The sequence below is a fragment of the Calypte anna genome, chromosome 2 (genome assembly GCF_003957555.1).
Source record: "Calypte anna isolate BGI_N300 chromosome 2, bCalAnn1_v1.p, whole genome shotgun sequence".
In the NCBI taxonomy this organism is placed as follows: Eukaryota; Metazoa; Chordata; class Aves; order Apodiformes; family Trochilidae; genus Calypte; species Calypte anna.
The window spans coordinates 52,251,142-52,271,342 of record NC_044245.1 but is presented as its reverse complement, the minus strand read 5'-3'; the positions used below and the strand labels follow the sequence as shown (position 1 = coordinate 52,271,342).

At 37.4% G+C, this 20,201-nt stretch overlaps 1 protein-coding gene across 2 annotated transcripts in view; it reads left to right on the top strand.

The window, feature by feature from the left end:
- Positions 1 to 19,885, top strand: part of PDCD6IP (programmed cell death 6 interacting protein) — a 34,814-nt gene extending 14,929 nt beyond the window's left edge. The window contains exons 6-18 of one of the 2 annotated variants that reach the window (XM_030445080.1): positions 1,363 to 1,463; positions 4,350 to 4,466; positions 8,010 to 8,232; positions 8,957 to 9,080; positions 9,846 to 10,023; positions 10,416 to 10,527; positions 11,835 to 12,004; positions 12,728 to 12,976; positions 14,135 to 14,269; positions 15,189 to 15,283; positions 17,758 to 17,890; positions 18,252 to 18,472; positions 19,223 to 19,885. In XM_030445080.1, coding sequence (XP_030300940.1) covers positions 1,363 to 1,463; positions 4,350 to 4,466; positions 8,010 to 8,232; positions 8,957 to 9,080; positions 9,846 to 10,023; positions 10,416 to 10,527; positions 11,835 to 12,004; positions 12,728 to 12,976; positions 14,135 to 14,269; positions 15,189 to 15,283; positions 17,758 to 17,890; positions 18,252 to 18,472; positions 19,223 to 19,391 — 2,027 coding nt within the window. In that variant the 3' untranslated portion in view covers positions 19,392 to 19,885. Of the gene's footprint in view, positions 1 to 1,362; positions 1,464 to 4,334; positions 4,467 to 8,009; positions 8,233 to 8,956; positions 9,081 to 9,845; positions 10,024 to 10,415; positions 10,528 to 11,834; positions 12,005 to 12,727; positions 12,977 to 14,134; positions 14,270 to 15,188; positions 15,284 to 17,757; positions 17,891 to 18,251; positions 18,473 to 19,222 lie in introns of both variants that reach the window. The other variant, XM_030445079.1, reaches the window with a different exon arrangement.
- Positions 19,886 to 20,201: the final 316 nt, after the last annotated feature.

Sequence of the window (20,201 nt, the reverse complement as noted above, 5' to 3'; positions counted from 1 at the left end):
CCCCATGTGCCCAGAGAAATTAAGATTTAAACATGGGTTTGTAGTGAGAGGACAAGGGGAAATGGTTTCAAACTTGAAGAGGGGAGATTTAGGGTAGACATTAGGAAGAAAGTCTTGAGTTTGAGGGTGGTGAGACACTGGAAGAGGTTGCCCAAGGAAGCTGTGCCTGTCTCCTCCCTGGAAGTGTTGAAGGCAACTCACTACAATTCCATGTCAAAAAAAGCCCTGCCCCAGCTTTCTTGTTGGCCTCATAAGCTCCTTTCTCTGTTTGCCATCTAAATCCTGTTCCATAGTGATAAGGTATTTCTGGAATAACTTAAGTGCATTTACCTCATGGAAGGTAAACACATTGTATCATAGCTCATGCCTCAAGTGTAGTTGATAGATGGGTGAACATGCCTGGATGAACAGCCCACTTGGAAACTGTATTCATTTAATTTTGGCAATCAGGCATTCCCTGTAGACTTCCTCATCTCCCCATACCTCCCACTCAGTTACCAATCTGAGAGTACATAAAAATCACCCAAATCAGAGGATACCTTTTTGCAAGGGCAGCTATTTGGAGTGGAGAGCCAATTTTCTGCATTGATAGCTTCTTTTCTTGGAAGGATGACTTGCTAGCTGAGGCCAGAAGGAATTACAAAAGGAGATAAAGATAGATGGATGTTTCTATTTTAACAGTTTTATATTTGAGAACAGGGTGAGTATGCGAGGCAGGGAACACTGCTGCCACTATGCTGTTGCAGCTCTGATATGAAGTAGTGGATACCACTTGGATGAACTGTAGTTATTTATGTGCAGGAATGGTGTTTCTATGCTCACTGTAAGCTAGCAGTGAGTGTGAACTGCTTTAGGAAGGACCAGTCTCTTCTTATCTGTTGTACTTTTGCAAATTTCTGAGAGTCCTGATGTGGAGTTGGGTTAGAGGACTGATAACTGCTGTAAATTAATTGTTATTTACTGACGAGATTGAAGCAAAGTTCTTTGACTGCGGCTGCACAAATGCTTGTGCTGGCACAAGGGAAGGGCTGGGAACAAGCTACCAGAGTGGGACTGCAGCTTTCATTGGCAGCTTGCCACTTGTCTCAGCTACAGCATCACTCTTAATCCTGCATCAATGCCAACAGCTGCCAGATTTCTTGTACAACTGACTGAACCTTCAGTGTCATGATACAAGTAGAAGATCTGGAAACTGCAGCTTGGTGTCAAGAGAAGAATAGGATAACACCTTGGAGCTATCATGCAAAACTGTAGCCTTGGGATGCAGTTGTTGCTGCTTGAAGATTAAGTAATTTATCTGCCCACTTGTAAAAATTGATGATAATAATAATTGTTTTTTTTTTTTTCTCCCCCTTTCTCCAGATAAAATGAAAGATGGTATCATAGCTAAACTAGCTAATCAAGCTGCAGATTACTATGGTGATGCTTACAAACAATGTCAATATAAAGATACTTTGCCCAAGGTTAGTAACTTTCATGGGAATAATCTCGAATCCACTTACTGTGAATAGCTGTTATTGCTTAGAGTATACATGATGAAATACACTTAAAATGTATTCTCAAGAAAAACTGACATATTTCTATTTCAGGGAAACTAATCAGTAACAGTTAAGAATCTAGGAGGAAAATTCAGTGTTTTTTTGGCTTTTTTTTAAGTCAAATCTTACTACATGAATTGTGTTCACTTGCAATACATTTCATTTAAAGTGAACTTGAAATGTTTATGGTCGTGTTTAGGGATGCCTTCTTAGTACCTAATGCCTTACTAAATCTGGTTTTCAAACTAACACTTTCTAATGGGGCTTAAATGGCTTCTAGTCTCAAATCTGTTCTTGTCAAATTTGCTCTCATGTTGCCAGCATGAATCTAGTGGAAATGTTCACTTATTTGTTAATGAAAAATATGGCAGGAAGTCAGTGTGTGTCCTCTGTCCTTCAGCCTCCCTTCTACTCATCCTCTACGCCCCAAAAAACCCTTGATACCTGTAAATTATCTCACCTTAATCTTCTCTGAGTTGAGTGCCATTGGACAGAAGCAACTTTTTTCATACTTTCTGAATAAATAACAAATAAAACCAAGCAAGTTTTCAGTGTATCAAATGTATCAATTGTATCCAAATAGTAAGATAGTAGAAAACTTTTTGTGCAGTGCTACAAATATAAAAGTTGTGTAAGATATACCTACTTTTGATACTGTTTGGCTCTTGAAATTTACCTAGCCAAGTAGGAGTTTATCTTCCATAGTGCATTAATTTAGTGTGTGAATGTCCCTGGGGAGCATGCTTTGTTGTTAATTTCCAGGGGTTTTTTTTAATTAAGTTTCAGAACTCTAAAATTACTGTGCCACTTTGCAGTGGACTTTCATTTTACAAATGTGAAATATACCAGATTTTCTAAAACATGTAGAAAATCTACTTTAAAATATCTTTACTATTATAAATTTAAGTGGTTGATGTCTAGTCCTTTAACTTAGTATCATAGAATCACACCATGCCAGGTTGGAAGGGACCTCAAGGATCATCTCTTCCAACTTTTGCAGGTAGCAATACGACTTAGATGAGATGATCCAGCATCTTGTCAAGCTCAGACTTAAAAATGTCCAGTGTTGGTGAATCCACTCATTCTTTAAGGATATTATTCCAATGTCTAACTGTTTTGATAGTGAAAAATTTTCTTCTCATGTCTAATTGGGATCTACCCAGGAGTTATGTGCACCCATCACCCCTTGTATTTTCCCTGTGATTCCTTGTAAAAAGGGAGTCTCTGTCTTCTTGTAGCCACCCTTTAAGTACTGTGATGTGGCAATACTGGTCTCCCTTTAAAAAGTTTAATATGCAATCTTAGACAAATAATTGCTAAAGTATTTGCCGAAGACACTTGTATTCCCTTTGAGAAAAAAAAAATCAGGTAATTGTTAATTCTACCCCACCTTCTGGTTTCTAATGCAGAATAGAATCTTAATCATGGTAGGAACTGTATGGGTAAGGTCTACTTGTGCTTAAGTGAAAGTATGCCTTTTTATTCTTAGGCAGTCAACTATACAAATGCCTTTGTAGGCCAGTCAGTGAGTTTAGGTAAAAAAAATAAAAGTTCTAGAAGTTAGATTGGTATCTTGCTTCCCTGCAGTTTGATAGATTCTTTAATGTATGTACATATTTCCTCTTCTGCGTTCTATGGCATATTACAGGTTGGGCTTATTTCTCACTTATTATGAGAGAGGCTTGGTTCTCACTTATTATGTGAGAAATTATGTAGGTATTATGTACTTATTATGTAGGTATTATGTTTATGATTGATTTCTGAGAGGCAATGAAATACAATAAAGCCATTGCTTGGTCTTTGATCTTGTGGACCTTTCTAAGCTGCTGTTCCAGCTGCACAATGTGCTTGTCGATTATTTGGAAAAAGCAGAGTAAGGCTTGCTGGTTCCATGAGGTAAAACCAGGCCTGAGAGCAGATAGATGTTCAGGAGTATGAAGGAGAGGTTGCCTTTAGACTCTAGTTGCAAGGCCTCCCAGATTTTTTTTTATTCCAATTTAGTCTCCTTTTTTTTTTTTTTTTTTTTGTAATTACCCCTTTCCCCATCTCTGTGGGAGCAGCAAGTCTGCACCAATGTGAAGGAGCAGGTCTTCACATATATACACATATATACTGTGGTCTTTGCAGTCTTGTAGTGCTCCTTGATCTAAGAAACAAAACAGTAAGGCCAAATTCTTCATCAAAAACCTTGCCTATGCTGTGGGCTGCTGCATAATGTTGTATTCATGTCTTGGTTGGTACTCCTGCAAAGCAAAGTGCATTTATAAAGAAGTCTAAAAATGACTTTTAAGTTTATTCTGTATCAGTGGTTATTGTCCCTGTTTATTTGTTCTTTGCTTTCATAAATTCAGTGCTCCTTTCTTGATAGGCCTGCTGCTATTTTAAGTGTAATTGCTTTGTTAAAGAAAAAACCAAACCTGTCTTCCCCTCTTCTTTTATGAATTCTTTGTCTTGGCTTAGTCTTGGGGGCATTTGGTGGTGTTCTTGAAACTGTCTTTTCTAATATATGCATGCATTTCTAATCTTCAGAGTAAACGTTGCGACTTCATGGCTTGAATTTCAATTGAAGTTTATCTAAAATAATGGACACTAAGAATTTTGCAAGGACAGATTTTAAAAAAAACAAAACTGGATTCAATCCATGTGAAGTCACGTGGTCTCTGACATTTACCTTTTATGTTTTAACCTATCTAAACCATTAATTGGGTGATTCTAATTTCCTTCTCTTCTTCCTTTTTCTTCCTGCATCCCATGTTGTCTGTGGTGGTTAATGTGGTTGGACTTTGCCCTGGTCAGTATTTTTATTTCCAGGAGGTGTTTCCTGTTCTGGCTGCAAAGCACTGCATTATGCAGGCCAATGCAGAATACCATCAATCTATCCTGGCAAAACAGCAGAAAAAATTTGGTGAAGAAATCGGGAGGTTACAGGTGGGTAGCTTTTTTCTTCTCTGAAAACCTAGCTCAGAGTTCTAAAATTCCAACAACTAAGTATTAAACGTACTAAAACATTACTGAGCATGTTTATCATGTTCATTGAATTATTAGCAGCTGCAAATGTGAGAGATTGCCGTAGGTTTTATAAAGGTCTATGTCAGTGATTTTTGGGGCAGTTTGTTACTGCTCGACATGTTAAGCCTGGATCTTTATGTTTGCATAGGCTTTTTACCTCAATGTTGCTAATATAACAGATTTGTTAGTAAGTTTTCTCTTGTAATGTTATTTAAAAATCCCTAAAACATTACAGTTCTACCTACCTTTTTTTCTGCAATCCTGATTTAAATCTGAGTAATTTTTGAAAACCCTGTTTTTAGGCTTTATAGCTTTTTTTTAATCTGGTTTCTAGAGGGACATTGCTATAGATGTTGTAGTGGGTAAGGTCTTCTCATGTGCTAAGCACAGTAGATTTAAAAAAAAAAAAAAAAAAGGTTAAAAATAACTGCTTTTTTCAAGTCTCCTGCTCCTTGGGAAAAACAAAATTAAAAAAATGAAGTGCGGCTTCAACTGACGTTGTAGAAGATGGGTTCAATATCTATTTATTGATATGCAGGAGGGTGTGGAGATATTTTTAAAGTTATTATTGTGTATTTATTGAGTACAGGATAGAGGTTGAAGCTTTTGGATACTTGCATGACAATGAAGTGCCCACTTGAACTTCTACTAGAAAGCTGTTATATTTATGTTGCTAAGTGGTAGATGGAGGTGTATCTGTTGCTCATGCTTGAGTGTCAAATCTGAATTGTCAAATCTGAATTTTAGTGCTTACCCTTGATAGGTTGGCTATCAAATTTATTATTATTGTTAAATAATAAATTGACTTATGTCTGCGATTTTAATTCATGTAATGTTAATTTCCTATTACAGGAAGTATCCTTTCATTCTTTCCTACTTAAATGAAAAAATCTTTTAAAGTTGGAAATCACTACTTGCAATGTGCCCTTCTCAAAGATTTTCTCATACTTTAGTGGTTAAAGTTTTGGTGGATTTTTTTTGTCACGAGTGTCTTATTTGTTTGTTTGGGCTTTTTAAGCTTGACATCTGAGGGGAGATATTCCATTATTACTTATTTAACACTGCTTCATGAACAGCATGTTGTTGGAAGTAAAAGCCCTATATTGTCGTATTTAATACGTGTAGTAAAATGAGTCTTAAATCCTAGTCCCCATAGTTATTAAAAGACCTCCATAATTAATGTAAATTAGAAATTTAGCATCCTTTTTGATAATTTTAAAAAAAATACCGTTGCTATGAAGTAGAATTGGCTGGGTTGGAAGGGACCTCAGAGATCATTAAGTCCAACCCTTGATCCACTACTGCTGCAGTTACCAGCCCATGGCACTGAGTGCCACATCCAGTCTCTTTTTAAATATCTCCAGGGATGGAGAATCCACTACTTCCCTGGGCAGCCCATTCCAATGTCTGATCACCCTCTCTGTAAAGAAATTCTTTCTAATATCCAACCTAAACCTCCCCTGGCACAACTTGAGACCGTGCCCTCTTGTCTTGCTGAGATTTGCCTGGGAAAAGAGACCAACCCCCACCTGGCTACACCCTCCTTTCAGGGAGTTGTAGAGAGTGATGAGGCTCTTCTTCAGGCTGAACAGCCCCAGCTACTTCAGCCTCTCCTCACAGGATCTGTGCTCGAGTCCTTTCACCAGCCCAGTTGCCCTCCTTTGGACCCTCTCCAGCACCTCAATCTCCTTCCTAAACTGAGGGTCCCAGAACTGGACACAGGACTCGAGGTGTGGCCTCACCAGCGCTGAGTACAGGGGCAGAATCACTTCCCTGGACCTGCTGGCCATGCAGTTCCTGATACAGGCCAGGATGCCATTGGCCTTCTTGGCTACCTGGGCACACTGCTGGCTCATGTTCAGCTTCCTGTCAATCCAGACTCCCAGGTCCCTTTCTGCCTGGCTGCTCTCAGCCACTCTGTGCCCAGCCTGTAGCGCTGCATGGGGTTGTTGTGGCCAAAGTGCAGGACCCGGCACTTGGCCTTGTTGAACCTCATCCCGTTGGAATCAGCCCAACTCTCCAGGTCCAGGTCCCTCTGCAGAGCCCTCCTGCCTTCCAGCTGATCCACACTCCCCCCCATCTTAGTGTCATCTGCAAATTTGCTGATGATGGACTCAATCCCTTCATATAAATCATCAATGAAGATATTGAACAGAACTGGGCCCAACACTGATCCCAAAGTAGCAACTTTATATTTCCCTTTTTAAAATTAGAACTAAGATTAAAATGGGGGGGGGGAAATTAATGTAAATTCTTATGAAATTTTAAATATATACAAATTAAAGTTTGTATACACCTTTATTTCTCCTCTAATTCTGTTTCCAACAAATGCTTTTTAGACTGTAGCACTGCATCAAACCCATAGCAGTGATATATGATTGGCACAATTGATATGATTGGTAAATTTCAAACACATTTCACTTTTAAGGTCGCTCAGGTTCTCCACAATCCAAAGAAGTTTCAGTTTTTTAATTCTTGTGAGTTTATGTAAACCTCAGCTTACATTGGTGCTCAGTATTATGATGTTAGGCTTTCACAAGAGAAGTGTGATCAGGACTGAGCAAATAGTATCAAAGGGCAATGTTTTGTGGTAAAGTGGATGTAGAAGAAGCAGGTACTTCAGGGTTGCATCTTGGCTGAGCAGACAGAAGAGAGAGCAGACCTTATTGTAGTGAAATGAGGCAACCAGGTGCCACTAATTCCCAGGTAGTGGGCATGACCTTGTGTTAAGCCTACCTGTGCCTAATTAGGATTGGCCCCCTGGTCCTGCTCATGCGCAGGGGGGGCCACCCTAATCAGGCACAGGTGGGTTTAACACAAGCTCATGCCCACTACCTGGGAATTAATGGCACCTGGTTGCCTCATTTCACTACACCTTATGTTCTGTTTTAATTTGCAGTAGGATTCCAGCATAATTTCTATAGCTTCTGAGCCCAAGGTTAGATGGGTGTTAGCACCAGATACAAAAAGCAGGACTGTGGCCTCTACATGAGTGTGAACAAAGTTTGTGAAACAATTTGCAGTACCTGCAAAAACAAGCTTTGGGTTTCAAGGAACAACATGACAATGGCATGGTGGTGGTGTTTTTTTCCCTTTTCTTTCCTTTTTTTTTCCCCCTTTTTTTTTTGTGTTTGGGTGTTTTAAGTATTACTGCCTGTAATTCATGATTGCTTTTGGATTTTCAGGAGTCATAGTGAAACCTCTTATGAGATACTAACTTGGTTATTGGTTGGTAGGGTTTTTTTTCCACCCAATGAATTATTTTAATGAGTAAAATATCCTTTTTTTCTTTTTGATATATGAATGGGGAATATTTTCTTAAGGGAAAAAATATCAATAATATGCATTGGTAGAAGTTGCTTGGCTATGTGGAAGAGAAGGAAAGGCTATTATTTTAACTTAATTTTTAACTTAAATTTATAACAATGTATTTTAATTTAACAATATTTTAAACTTTTTTAGCATGCAGCAGATTTGGTGAAAACAGTGGCATCTCGTTATGATGAGTATATAAATGTTAAAGATCTGGTTGACAAAATCAACCGTGCACTTACAGCTGCCAAAAAAGACAATGATTTCATCTACCATGACCGTGTTCCTGACCTGAAAGATTTGGAGTCCATTGGAAAAGCCAGTCTTGTGAAGTCTACTCCAGTTGTTGTTCCCCTCAGTCAGAAATTCACTGGTAAGCCAAGTGTGTGGTGTCCACAGGGAAATGGTTACCTGGTGAAACACATGGCCACCAAAGTTCATTTGTACCATGAAAAAGTAAACATTTGATTTTCAGTTGTATTAAGTGTATAGCACTGTGTTTGAAAGTGACATTCCTCCACTTTGTTGTTCTACTACTTGATGAAATACTGGAAGAGTAAACCATAGGTTGAAAATCACTATCTGCAATGTGCCCTTCTCTTAAAGGTTTTCTCAGCATATCCTATATTAAACCAACCCTTCTAATTTCAGAAGGAAACTAATGCAAGGGAAGAGTATTGAATTTTACATTCCAAATAATGTAGTTGATAGCCTTCTGTAAAGCTGAAAAATCTTGGGTTTGTTGACTGTACCAGGGGAGTTCTGAAAAATGATCCTCTCTTTCCCATTTTCTTCAGTTAAAAAAGCAGAATTAGCAATTAAGCCATGTGGGAAACCTCATTTGTATTCCTACAACTGTTTTAAATATAATGCCTTGAGATTATTTCTAAATCAATTTTGGTCTCAAAACCTGAAATTCGTTGAAATATCTGAAGAAATAGAGTTTTTTTTAAGACATCTTGAAGAGTGGGGAAGAGTATCTTAAACTATTTAGATCACTCTTTGTAGTTTCAACCTGTACAAAAGAGCTGTGAAGGTGTTTGTGTCCTTTTAACTTCTCAGGGCATCTTGAGTAATTTAAACTACTTCAATTGCAGACTTGTTTGAGAAGATGGTTCCACTGCAAGTTCAGCAGTCTGTGAATGCTTATAACCAGAGAAAGGCAGAGCTAGTAAACAGGTCAATAGCCCAGATGAGAGAAGCCACAAATCTGGCAAATGGGTGAGTATGGCAGCTTCTTGAATCTATCGAGAGGAGTTGTGGAACAGGCTGTAAACACTGATTGCTTTGCAGCCTGCAGACATCCAAGTTAGAGCAGTGGATTTTTGTGGTGTTTTTGTTTGTTTGTTTGTTTGTTTTTTGGTTGGTTTTTTTTACTGTATGGCAGGCTGTCAAACTTAAGCTATAGCAGGGGTATTTAGAACCACTTTTCTGCAGATGTTAAGACTGAAGGTATATTAAGAACAAATAATTAGTTTTCTTTAGTCTTTCCTCGTTTTTTGCTTTTGCTCAGAAAAAATTACAGTTCTAAAAGTCTAGAAGGATTTTCACATTCCAGTGGTCAGCTAAATTTTACCAGTGACTCAGTACATTATATTTTTTCCCTTAAAATTTGGTTTGTTATAGGAAATAATAAATTATTTTTTAAAAAAATCAACTGAAAAATAGGAGTGTAGTCAAAATGGTTTATTTTTTTTTTAAATTTAATAAAGATTACAGATAGTTACTACTGACAATATTTCCTATATATTTAAGTGTGAAAAGCCTAGGTTGTATCTAGGTTTCTAAGGGCTTTGAAACTTATTTTGATGAGGTGTACAGGGTAGGAATAAGTTTATAGCTTTCACATGGAAATTTTTGTCCAGGAGTATGTTATACTCTGTTTCTGTTATAATTGACTGTGTGATTGTTTGGATAGCAGTATTATTCACAGGATAAACCCATCTAATACTGCAAGTAAGTTATTTTACATGTTGACTTTTTCAGTGTGTTGGCTTCCCTCAATCTTCCTGCTGCTATTGAAGATGTGTCTGGTGATACTGTCCCTCAGTCTATTTTGAACAAGTCAAAGTCCGTGATTGAACAGGGAGGAATTCAGACTGTTGATCAGCTGATCAAAGATCTGCCTGAACTGCTACAAAGGAACAAAGAAATTTTAGATGAAGTAAGCTCAGCAACTGCTAACACTAAAACATTTTTGGAAGACCATCACTGAACATTTTCAATGGCAATAGAAAATGTGCACAATTATGAAAAATGCTTGTAGCTTTAGTAGCACTTTAAAAATATATCATTTAAGTGGTTAGTCCATATAAGAACTGTACTGTCATATAGGTATATTCCCTTACAAGTATTTTGTTTTTAAAATGGTGCTGAGAGGGTAAGCACTCTAAAGAAATTAGAGTGTTTTGTCCTTTTTATGCCTATTTTTCTTTGCCAAATTAAATTGATAAAGAATACTTGAGCATTATTTATACTTTCTACACTAGCTGTGTGTTTTGTAGCTGTTTCATGTTTAGAATGGCTTATAATGCATGTAATATTTTACTGTTGTAGTCACTAAGATTGCTAGATGAAGAAGAAACTACAGATAATGACTTGAGAACAAAATTCAAAGAGCGTTGGCAGAGAACACCATCCAGTGATCTCTATAAGCCTTTAAGATCAGGTAAAGTTCATGTTTCATGCTTTTGATGTTGTGGTGCTCTAAAAATGTGCATTCTCATAGTGTAAAATAAAGTAGCTTTCAGTGCTCTGATACTGTCTTTAAAGATAAAAATTTCAGCTGAGGGGAGGTTATGCTGAAATACCCTTACTGCACTCTGCATCAGGATTTGAAGTTGAGAGGTGATGTGAAAGCAAAGAATTTGCTGCTGCTTTTGGCATCCCTGGAGTTGCTCATTGCAAGCTGAAGTTTCAGAAAGTATCTGTAATGAAAAACAGCTGCCCTTCTAAGAATGTGGTTGCAATTACCTCTTAATGCTTTAGTGTGTTTTCATAGAATCATAGAATTGGCTGGGATGGAAGGGACCTCAGAGATTATGAAGCTCAATCCTTGAAACACCGTTGCGATTGCTAGACTATGGCACTGAGTGCCACATCCAGTCTCTTTTCAAATATCTCCAGGGATGGAGAATCCACTACTTCCCTGGGCAGCCCATTCCAATGTCTGATCACCCTCTCCATAAAGAAATTCTTTGTAATATCTAACCTAAACTTCCCCTGGCACAACTTGAGACCGTGTCCTCTTGTCTTGCTGAGAGCTGCCTGGGAAAAGAGACCAACCCCCACCCAGCTACACCCTCCTTTCAGGGAGTTGTAGAGAGTGATGAGGTCTCCCCTGAGCCTCCTCTTCTCCAGGCTGAACACCCCCAGCTCCCTCAGCCTCTCCTCATAGGATTTGTGCTCGAGTTCCTTCACCAGCCTGGTTTCCCTCCTTTGGACCTGCTCCAGGACCTCAGTCTCCTTCCTGAACTGAGGGGCCCAGAACTGGACACAGTACTCAAGGTGTTTTTCCCTTGTCAAGATGTTATTCTCTGGGGTTTTGTTTGATTTGTTTTTTCTTCAGCAGTTAGCTGAGCTACTTGAGGCCAGCACTGTGGCATGTTTTCTGTGCATTTAATATGTGATTTTGGAAGCTATCAAGAGACTGAGGCCCTTGCCTTAGTTTGGAAAACTTACAGGGGTTTAAGTGTTGGGAGTAGCTCAAACCAGTGTTCGTTCATACACTTTTGTGTACTTCTCTGGAGCATTAATATAGGTGCTCAGTTTATGTGCTTCTTAAAACGTAACTTAGAAACTTAAATTTCATTTATGAGTCAGCAACTTGATAATATGCAGGCTCACAAAAAATGTTGGAAGGCTTACTGAAAGCCATGAAAGCTGCGCTGGTGCAAGACTGGGATTAAAAAAGTTTTGAAATTATATAAACACCTTTTTTTTTTTTTTTTTTTTTTTTTTTTTTTCCGCCACCAGAGGGAGCCAATTACCACAACATTTTGAATAAAGCCGTGCAAGCAGATGGCCAAGTTAAAGAGCGCTATCAGGCTCACCGGGATACAATTGCACTTCTGTGTAAGCCAGAGTCAGAACTCAACGCAGCTATTCCCTCTGCCAACCCAGCAAAAACATTACAAGGAAGTGAGGTAAAGCATTGTCTCGATTTTAAATTATTTTAAAATAATATCTCTAAATAGAGGTTTTATTCATTTAACAAAAATACATGAATTGGCATGAAAGCTGACCCTTATCCCCCTTTTTTTCTGGAATGTTACATCAGGTAACTAACTTAGGGAAAAGAAGTATATTTTGTTACACATAGTGTGAGCAGTTTCAATCGCCAAGGACAGCAGAATTGTTCACTGTTTTTCATCAAGGATTGAACGTTTTATGTTTCTGTAATGTTGGGTGGTGTGGTGTAGTGCTCAGGTTGTTGGGGTAGTTAGGGAATGTAAAAGACATAGCCCAGTATTCTAAAATATTTTGTCATTTCACCAACTTGCTTTTCAAGAAAGTTGTTGCTCATCTTCAGCAGTATAATTATTTTTCTCATATGAGTGAGCTGCAGTAAGTGTTTTTGGCTGTTTTTTTTTAGAAAATATCCTATTGGAAGCTTATCTGATCATGTTAAAGAAAAATACATTAAAAAAACTTGGTGTAGTTCAGTGTTGTTTGTGGAAGTAGATCTTTAGAGAAGCATATAGTTTGAGAAATACTTGAAGATCTTTGTTTTGTTTCATTTTGTCCTAGTTTGTTATCTGAAGCACATGTATAAACAAATGCTTATACAGTAGCATTGCCAGCATCAGAGAGGAGTGCAAGATAGACTATACTTCTGTAATAATTTTCTGACAATTTTTATTGTCCAGGTTGTAAATGTTTTAAGAACTTTGCTGGCCCGTCTGGATGAAATTAAGAAGGAGAGGGAGCAACTGGAAAATGATCTGAAATCTGTAAATTTTGACATGACAAGCAAATTCCTGACTGCACTTGTGCAGGATGGTGCTATAAATGAGGAGGCTATCTCTGTGACTGAGTTGGACAGAATTTATGGAAGTTACACACAGAAAGTGCAGGAGTCCCTAAAAAAACAGGAAGAACTTCTCAAAGACATTCAGGTACAATATCATATATGTATTCCTTCCTCTTAAACTAAGGAACAACACTTCCTCTACTTCTCCAGTACTTTAGAGCACTACTTTCTACTGTTTTTTCTTGTTACTCTGTCCAAGGCCAGTTCATACTCCTTTACTCTTCTTATCACTGAAAAATAAATGAGTGTGTTTTGTTTAGCAGAAAGAAGTGGGAATTTTTAGCAGACTCTCACAGAGCTCTGATACAAGTTCTCTTTGCCTTTTTCTTGGTCCAGTTCTGCAGATAGCTTTGCCCTTGCAAGGAGCCTAACTGGTGTGTTAAGAAATTTCTAGTTTTGTTTATTTTCCTTTTATCCTATCTTAATATTTGTTTTTGAGACATCAGGACACCTGCCCTTAATCTTTACTAGAAGACATGAGTGTCTGTGAAATATGTTTTGGTTTGTTCCAAATTGATACTTTCAATGTGTTTGACTTCCAGCATGTGCAAAGCTCGTTAAAGTAAAAATGAATGAGAATTTCCCAAAGCTGGTACATAAATTCAACCTTATTTTGCCAGTAACTCTAGAGGCTGGTTCTTGAGACATACGGCAAAATTTTTGTGGATATTACTTTGATATTAGAAAGTCCTGGAGTTCAAGTTTGGTTGCTCCTGACAGCTGAAGTAGTCTTATTAAGTTTGCTTTTTTATTTTCCCCTCAAAAATACAATGTAGGTGATCCTTCTGTAAGTTTTCCACTTCCCTGTCCTTTTAATAGCTTGCTCTTGTCAACCAAACTTGAGGTAACACTTCTTAAAAATACAGACTTTCATTATGTGCTAATCAATATTAATAGAGGGTAGTACTGGAGAGGGCCTAATTAGTATATTAGTATAGCTCCTGAAAGAGAGGGTGTAGTGTGAACTTGAGAAATAGCTGAAGGCAGCCCACAACAGAACAGATAATTATCTGCTATCTGCTGTACCTACTGCCAGTGACTTCATGTATAGTTCTGAAATAGCCACTGCACTTGCCAGACAAGCATTGGGAAGTACAGTGTTTGGATGGAAGGTGAGGAAAAGTAGGTATTGGGAAAATGAGGTAGAAACAATGAGCAAGAGGATAAAAACCCAAAGGTACTGAATCTTACATGGAACTGGCTTGCACTATTCTCACTACTTATTTTTTTCCCTTCTTTTAAGAATGCACATCAGGAATTTTCAAAGATGAAACAATCGAACAATGAATCTAATTTAAGAGAAGAAGTTTTGAAGAACTTAGCTGTAGCAAATGACAACTTTGTGGAACTTGTAGCCAATTTAAAAGAAGGCACAAAGGTATGGTAATGCTTAAGAGATTGGAAGAACTTTTATTTACATAGTGAAATGTGAACCAAAAAATCATAATAAACTTTACAGACATGCTATATGAGCTGCATTTTTAAGGATTTTACTACTGAAGTGAGGACAGTGAGTTGCTAGAATGTTGATTGCTTTTGACAGCTGTGAAAGGCTTCTTTGTTCTTCTCTAAAAAGTATGCTTTTTGGAGCATTGCTTTGTATTAAAATGGGGAAAAACGTGTTAATTACATCTGAACGGATGCTGAAATACCCAGATGAGCCATTTTATGTGAGGAAATCTTTCATCTGTTCTCCCATGGTATTTAATCACCTTATCAAATTTGTATTTTATATACTGCTACTGCATACATGAGGAGAGATGAGGAGGGCTTTATTTAGCTTGCTTTTTTATTGATCTGTGATTCTAGAAGGTGTATTACTGCCTCTGCATTAAGTACTTTTTTCCTGGTGTATTGATAGCTCACTAATGGAAAGCAGGAAATAAAACTCTGCAATGTCTATATGAATGAAATGCATGTAACTGACCAAAAGCAGTAAGATGAAAAATATAAATTATCCTTCAAAAAAATACTTAGAGAATCATAGAAGTGATCTTGTTTTGTTATGGCTGTAATACATTTTTTAGTTGTATTAAACTATTTTTATATTTTTACACATACACATACATATAACTCAACTTTGTTTTGGTTTATATATATATATTACAGGGATTAACAACAGCAGACTAGTATTTGTTTTTGAGAAACAGAATAAAATGCAGTAGCAGACTTCACTGGTGTGGCAGGTTCTGGGCACTGTAATAACACAGTGCCTGTATCTGGATCAGTATGTAGAAATATGCTGTTGTGGAGTCTGAAAGAATTGATTGAGCATGTTTTCTGCTTTTCTTCACTAGTTTTACAATGAGTTGACAGAAATTCTGCTGAAATTCCAAAATAAATGCAGTGACATTGTCTTTGCTCGCAAGACTGAAAGAGATGAACTGCTCAAGTAAGGCTGCAATATTTTGTTTAAGCTTTGTAGAAACAGTTAAGTATTTATCTGAAATTAATCTTTGGGGCTGTGTTTTTTTTTTCCTTTAATGGTGTTTGATGAAACGAGAGAGGAAGAAGAGATGTATTAAGACTACTACTTCTTCTTTGCCTCATTGCTAACCTTACTTCTTCGTTCCTCTGAAAAAGTAGAAAAGTTGACAGGAGAAATAAATGGGGAAAATCTACTTTGAACTCTGCTCTGCTATACCCATGTAGAGTTCAACATGAATCAGTTTCTTCTTACATGATTTCACTCTCAGTTCTTCTTGGCATGCATCTCTTCATAATTTTATTCTTTCCTGTGAGGAACTTCTGACTTCTGCTCCTTATTCCTGTTGTCATTTGGGTTTGAAGAATTAGATAAATTCTTGAAAACATGATTGCCTACCATCTGCCCAGTGTTGTAGGGGGGAAAACACTGGTATTGCTCTTCTGCTCTGTAGTCTGATCTGGTTTGATATTTTATCATTGCTTAGATACCTGGGTTGCCTGTACTGCTGGGGAGAGAAGTAGATCTTGTCCTTCATGTGAAGGAAGGTTGTTTGATGTTGTCATTGTCCTGCAGCTGTGCTCAGGCTAATACAGAATGCTTCAGCCATGATTTTTAGGTTCTTGAGGGAAGTGTCACTGAAAGGTCTTGCTTTTTAATCGGTATTACTTAGCAAAGCATGTAGCCTTTTATAAGAAGGGCCAGTTGTTACTAAAGTTTGTTGGTTAAACTTCACTGGTTCTGCATGTCAGGTACCACGTTGCAAATGGTATCCTCAGCCCTCAAATTATACCTTTCCTAACTTCATCCTTGCACCACTGTGCTTTTTCAGTTGGGCATTGTGCCTGTAAAACAATTTTTAGTAAATGTGTGCAACCCCTTCCACCTCTGTTCTACCTCTTTGATTCAGGCAATTTGGAAGCTGTAGGCTTGTCTAACCAAGGCTTAGATCTGAGTATCTTGCATCTCTCACATGCTAAGGTTCAGCGTTAAAGATATAGATTTACTATTGATAAAACATTCAGCTGAATTTTGCTATCTCATGAATCAGTGAGAACCAGAGATTTTTTTTTTTCCCCATGTAGTGCTTGCCTGTTAGAGGGCCAGTTTTAATAGTGTTTTAGGTTTCATATTTATTGTGTCTGGTCAAAATATACTTTGCTCTGAATGGTGCTGCTGTTCAGTAAGCCATCAATCTGAAGCATAATTTTAATTCAAAAATTGTTTTTTCCATCCCTTTTTCTTAGCTTCTGTAAAATATAGTGTTTAGTAGTTACTCCACTTCTCTGCAACAAGTAGTTTGAAGTATGTGTATGTAGCAGAGCATTGGGACATTATTTTCAGCTTTTTTTCCATTTTTCTTTTTTTACTAAAGGGGTAACTGCAAGGAGAATTTTCTTGGAGTATTAGTTTGAATTGTTTTTTCTACCAAGTTTATACAAAACTTGGCAATTTGCTTTTTTATCTTTGGGGCTCACCTTTGCATGCTATATAATTGGAGCCTGTAGTTTGCTACTGACTGGACTGTACACCTTTGTCAGTTCTGCCTGTCTTCTGTTCCAGAAGAAAAATATCAATAGTATGAAATTTTAAATGCTTCCTAAAAAGGTTCTCTGAATCTGCCCATTCTCAAATATTGAATCTTTGTATTGAGAAATGCACTATGTTACTCTGAACATGTGACTTAAAACTGCTTCCTCGAAGTTCTCATGACAAGCAGAGTGTAAAATTATGCTGTTTGGTGGCAGCTTGTGATACAACATGACACCAAAACCTCTTTATATACCGAAGTATCTTACCAGGAGTAATTCCAGCAGTAGAAATAACAGAATAGAGAGCTTGTAAGCTCATGTTTAGAGCCATTCAGATTCTTGCCAGGGATTTTTTTGATAGTAATGCTTACCCTGATATGATATTGGGCTATCCAGTGGACTTTTTTTTTCATTTTTTCTTTTTTTAACAATTCTGGTAGATGCATGGAATTTGCATACAATATTAGTTAATTTGGGGCAAACTGTAAGCAATGCAACATTGTTTTTCTTATGCATTTGAACATCTCTTTATAGGTAAAAGCTGCTGAAATGTATTTTTATCCATTTCCATAGCCTTGAGGTTTCCTTAGATTTTCAGTGAAGCTTACAAGTTCTGACTGTTCTATAATTTCTGATCCAAAAGCTTTTGGCTTATTCAGTGATTGATACCCAATATTGACTTGGAATGTAAAGACATCATTAGAAAACAAATGTAACAGTAAATCAGAGGACTTGCTAGAGGATTGTTTTGGTGGAAATGATTTGGACTCCAAATGTAGTTTGAACTAGCTCAGTGATCATGTTTTAAAGACTGGATTTTAGTCTGTTGCATCGATTTAGTTTAGCTTGCTGAACTGTATAACAAACAACTCTTAAACTAAGCTGTGTTTCCTTGTTTGTTTTTAATAGAGATTTGCAGCAAAGCATTGCTAGGGAGCCCAGTGCTCCTTCTATTCCTCTGCCTACATACCAGACCACATCAGGTGGAGGAACTAAGCCTGCAGCGTCACCAGCTCCTACTCCAGCACCCAGAACCATGGTGGTAAATACATGCTATGGAATTAGTGGGTTGAAAGTGGAAGGTCCATATTTAGCAGTAGCAAACTGATCCATAATTTCTGCGTATCACTCCTTAATGTTTTGGTGTATTTGGAATAGTGTTGAAATGAAATTATGAAGAAAGCCTAAAAACTTTTCAGACTATGTACTATTAGTGTTTGTAATTTTTATAGACTTGAAATGGAAGGTTTATTGCTTTATAGATGCTTCATGTTGTTACCTGTATAGAGTAAAATGAAAATAAAAAAAAAATGAAAATAAAAATCAGCCAATCTTACAGCCACAGCTTTTGAATCCCAGGTTTCCAGAAAGAAGCTCCAGATTAATTCACTTTCTCTTGCTAGGGGACTAAGCCACAGCCACCAGCACGGCCACCACCACCAGTGATTTCTGCAGCAAGCAGTTCCTCTTCGGTATCAGCACCTTCTGGAACAGCTGCTCCTCCTCCTGCTGCTCCTCCTGCTGCTGCTCCTTCTCCTATTCCAGGAGCCAGTGCACCTGCACCAGGCACTGCACCTGTACAGGCACAGGGACCTCCTTACCCAACTTACCCAGGTTACCCAGGGTAAGCTGTGGGAATATTTATGCAGTTCTTTGTTATCCCTTTATCTAAAAGCACTTGTTTGTTACATGAGAGATTTTACATTCAGTTACTGTTCTAATTGAAGACATGTTTAGTGCCTGAAGCAAGAATTTTTTTTAACATTTTAATAATGTAATTTTTATTGGAGAAATTTGCTGGTACCATTTGTGGGAGAGTTAATTTTAAGTTTTTGTAATTTGGTTTTTTTAAAGAAAAAGAGAGATAGGATTCCAGTTTCTTAACTATGGGTTTGTGACGATTTCCAGCTCTTGCATAATCAGTTGGTGCTGTTTATCTCAAAAGTGTAGGCATATCTCTTTTTTCAAATTTTAGTGTCTTGCTAAAGATGATGAAAAATACAGGGAAAAAATGGTTAAGTAGGATACTGTGTTGTGATGCTTTTTTCCATCTTTTTGGAATGATTATGAAGAATTGAAGGCAGCTGCTCTCTCCTTCAGTTGCAGGCTCAGAAAGTGTTAGAATATGTATCATGATATCAAACATAGGAGAATCAATTTAGATCAGTTCTAGTTTCAGCAAGTTGCTTTTACTCTGCCTTCTGTCTGCGTTTCCGTTCCACGCATCATCCTTTTTTCGAGTTTGGTTCTTGAAAGTTGCCACGTTTTCTGCTGCACAGAAAGGAAGTAATTTGCAGTCAGTGTGTTGTTACTTGCAAAGAACATAATCAGTTTTTCACAACTAAAGTGTCCTTCTTTTTCCCCTCCCACATAGGTATTTTCAGATGCCGATGCCAATGGGCTATAATCCATACATGCATGGTCAGTATAATTTGCCGTACGCACCCTCTCCTGTGTATCAAACTCCTGGACAAGCACCATATCCACCAGCTCAACAACCTGGATTCCCTTTTCCTCAACAGCCTTATTACCCTCAGCAATAATGTACCTGCAAAGAAGTTCTGCTTATTAAAATTTGGGGAAAATTGGCAATACGCATACTAAACCTTTTAGCTTCGGTTAATGTACCAGACTGAACTGTACGCAGTCTAAAACTGTTTGTTGTTAACTTCTCAAAAATATCTAGATCAGTGTTTGATTACACTAAACACTAAATATTTTGAAAGACCCTTTGCAGTGGTTTAGACTGTAGACTAATGCCAGAGTTAGAGCCTAATTCATTGAAACTGTACACTCCCTGTTGACTAGACAAAAACATTTATTTGCAAAAATCCTGTAAGTTACAAATGGGTTCAGATGAGAAAAATGAAGCAGTGTGTGCACTGGGTATGATATATCTATGGAACCATACAGCATTTCCTTCTATGCTCTATTGGTTTGTATTTTTTTGAGTTTAGTAAAAATACGCTATTTTGTCTAATAATCAAGGCCTTGTAAATCATCAGTAAAATAATAAATTACTGAAGAATGGTTTAAACACTTGGCGTTCTTATTGCTGTAAAAATGTGGTTTGTGTGTCTGTAGATTCTTTTCGTTTGTCCCTTGTCTTGCATAACGTAGATAACTTCTCAAATGTTTAGCCTTACAACTGATTTTCCACCTCTTCTTGATTCTGTATTTTTGTGACAGAATCTATAAATAACCATTTAAATGTTGATAGATTTAAGTCTTTCAGTAGAGCTTTTCTGTAACTCTAAAGTGTATTAAATGACAATATGTTCATTACTGTTTTAGTAGTTGCTCTCGTGTCCAGAATACTACTTAAAATAAGGTTCATCAGGGTCACTTTTACA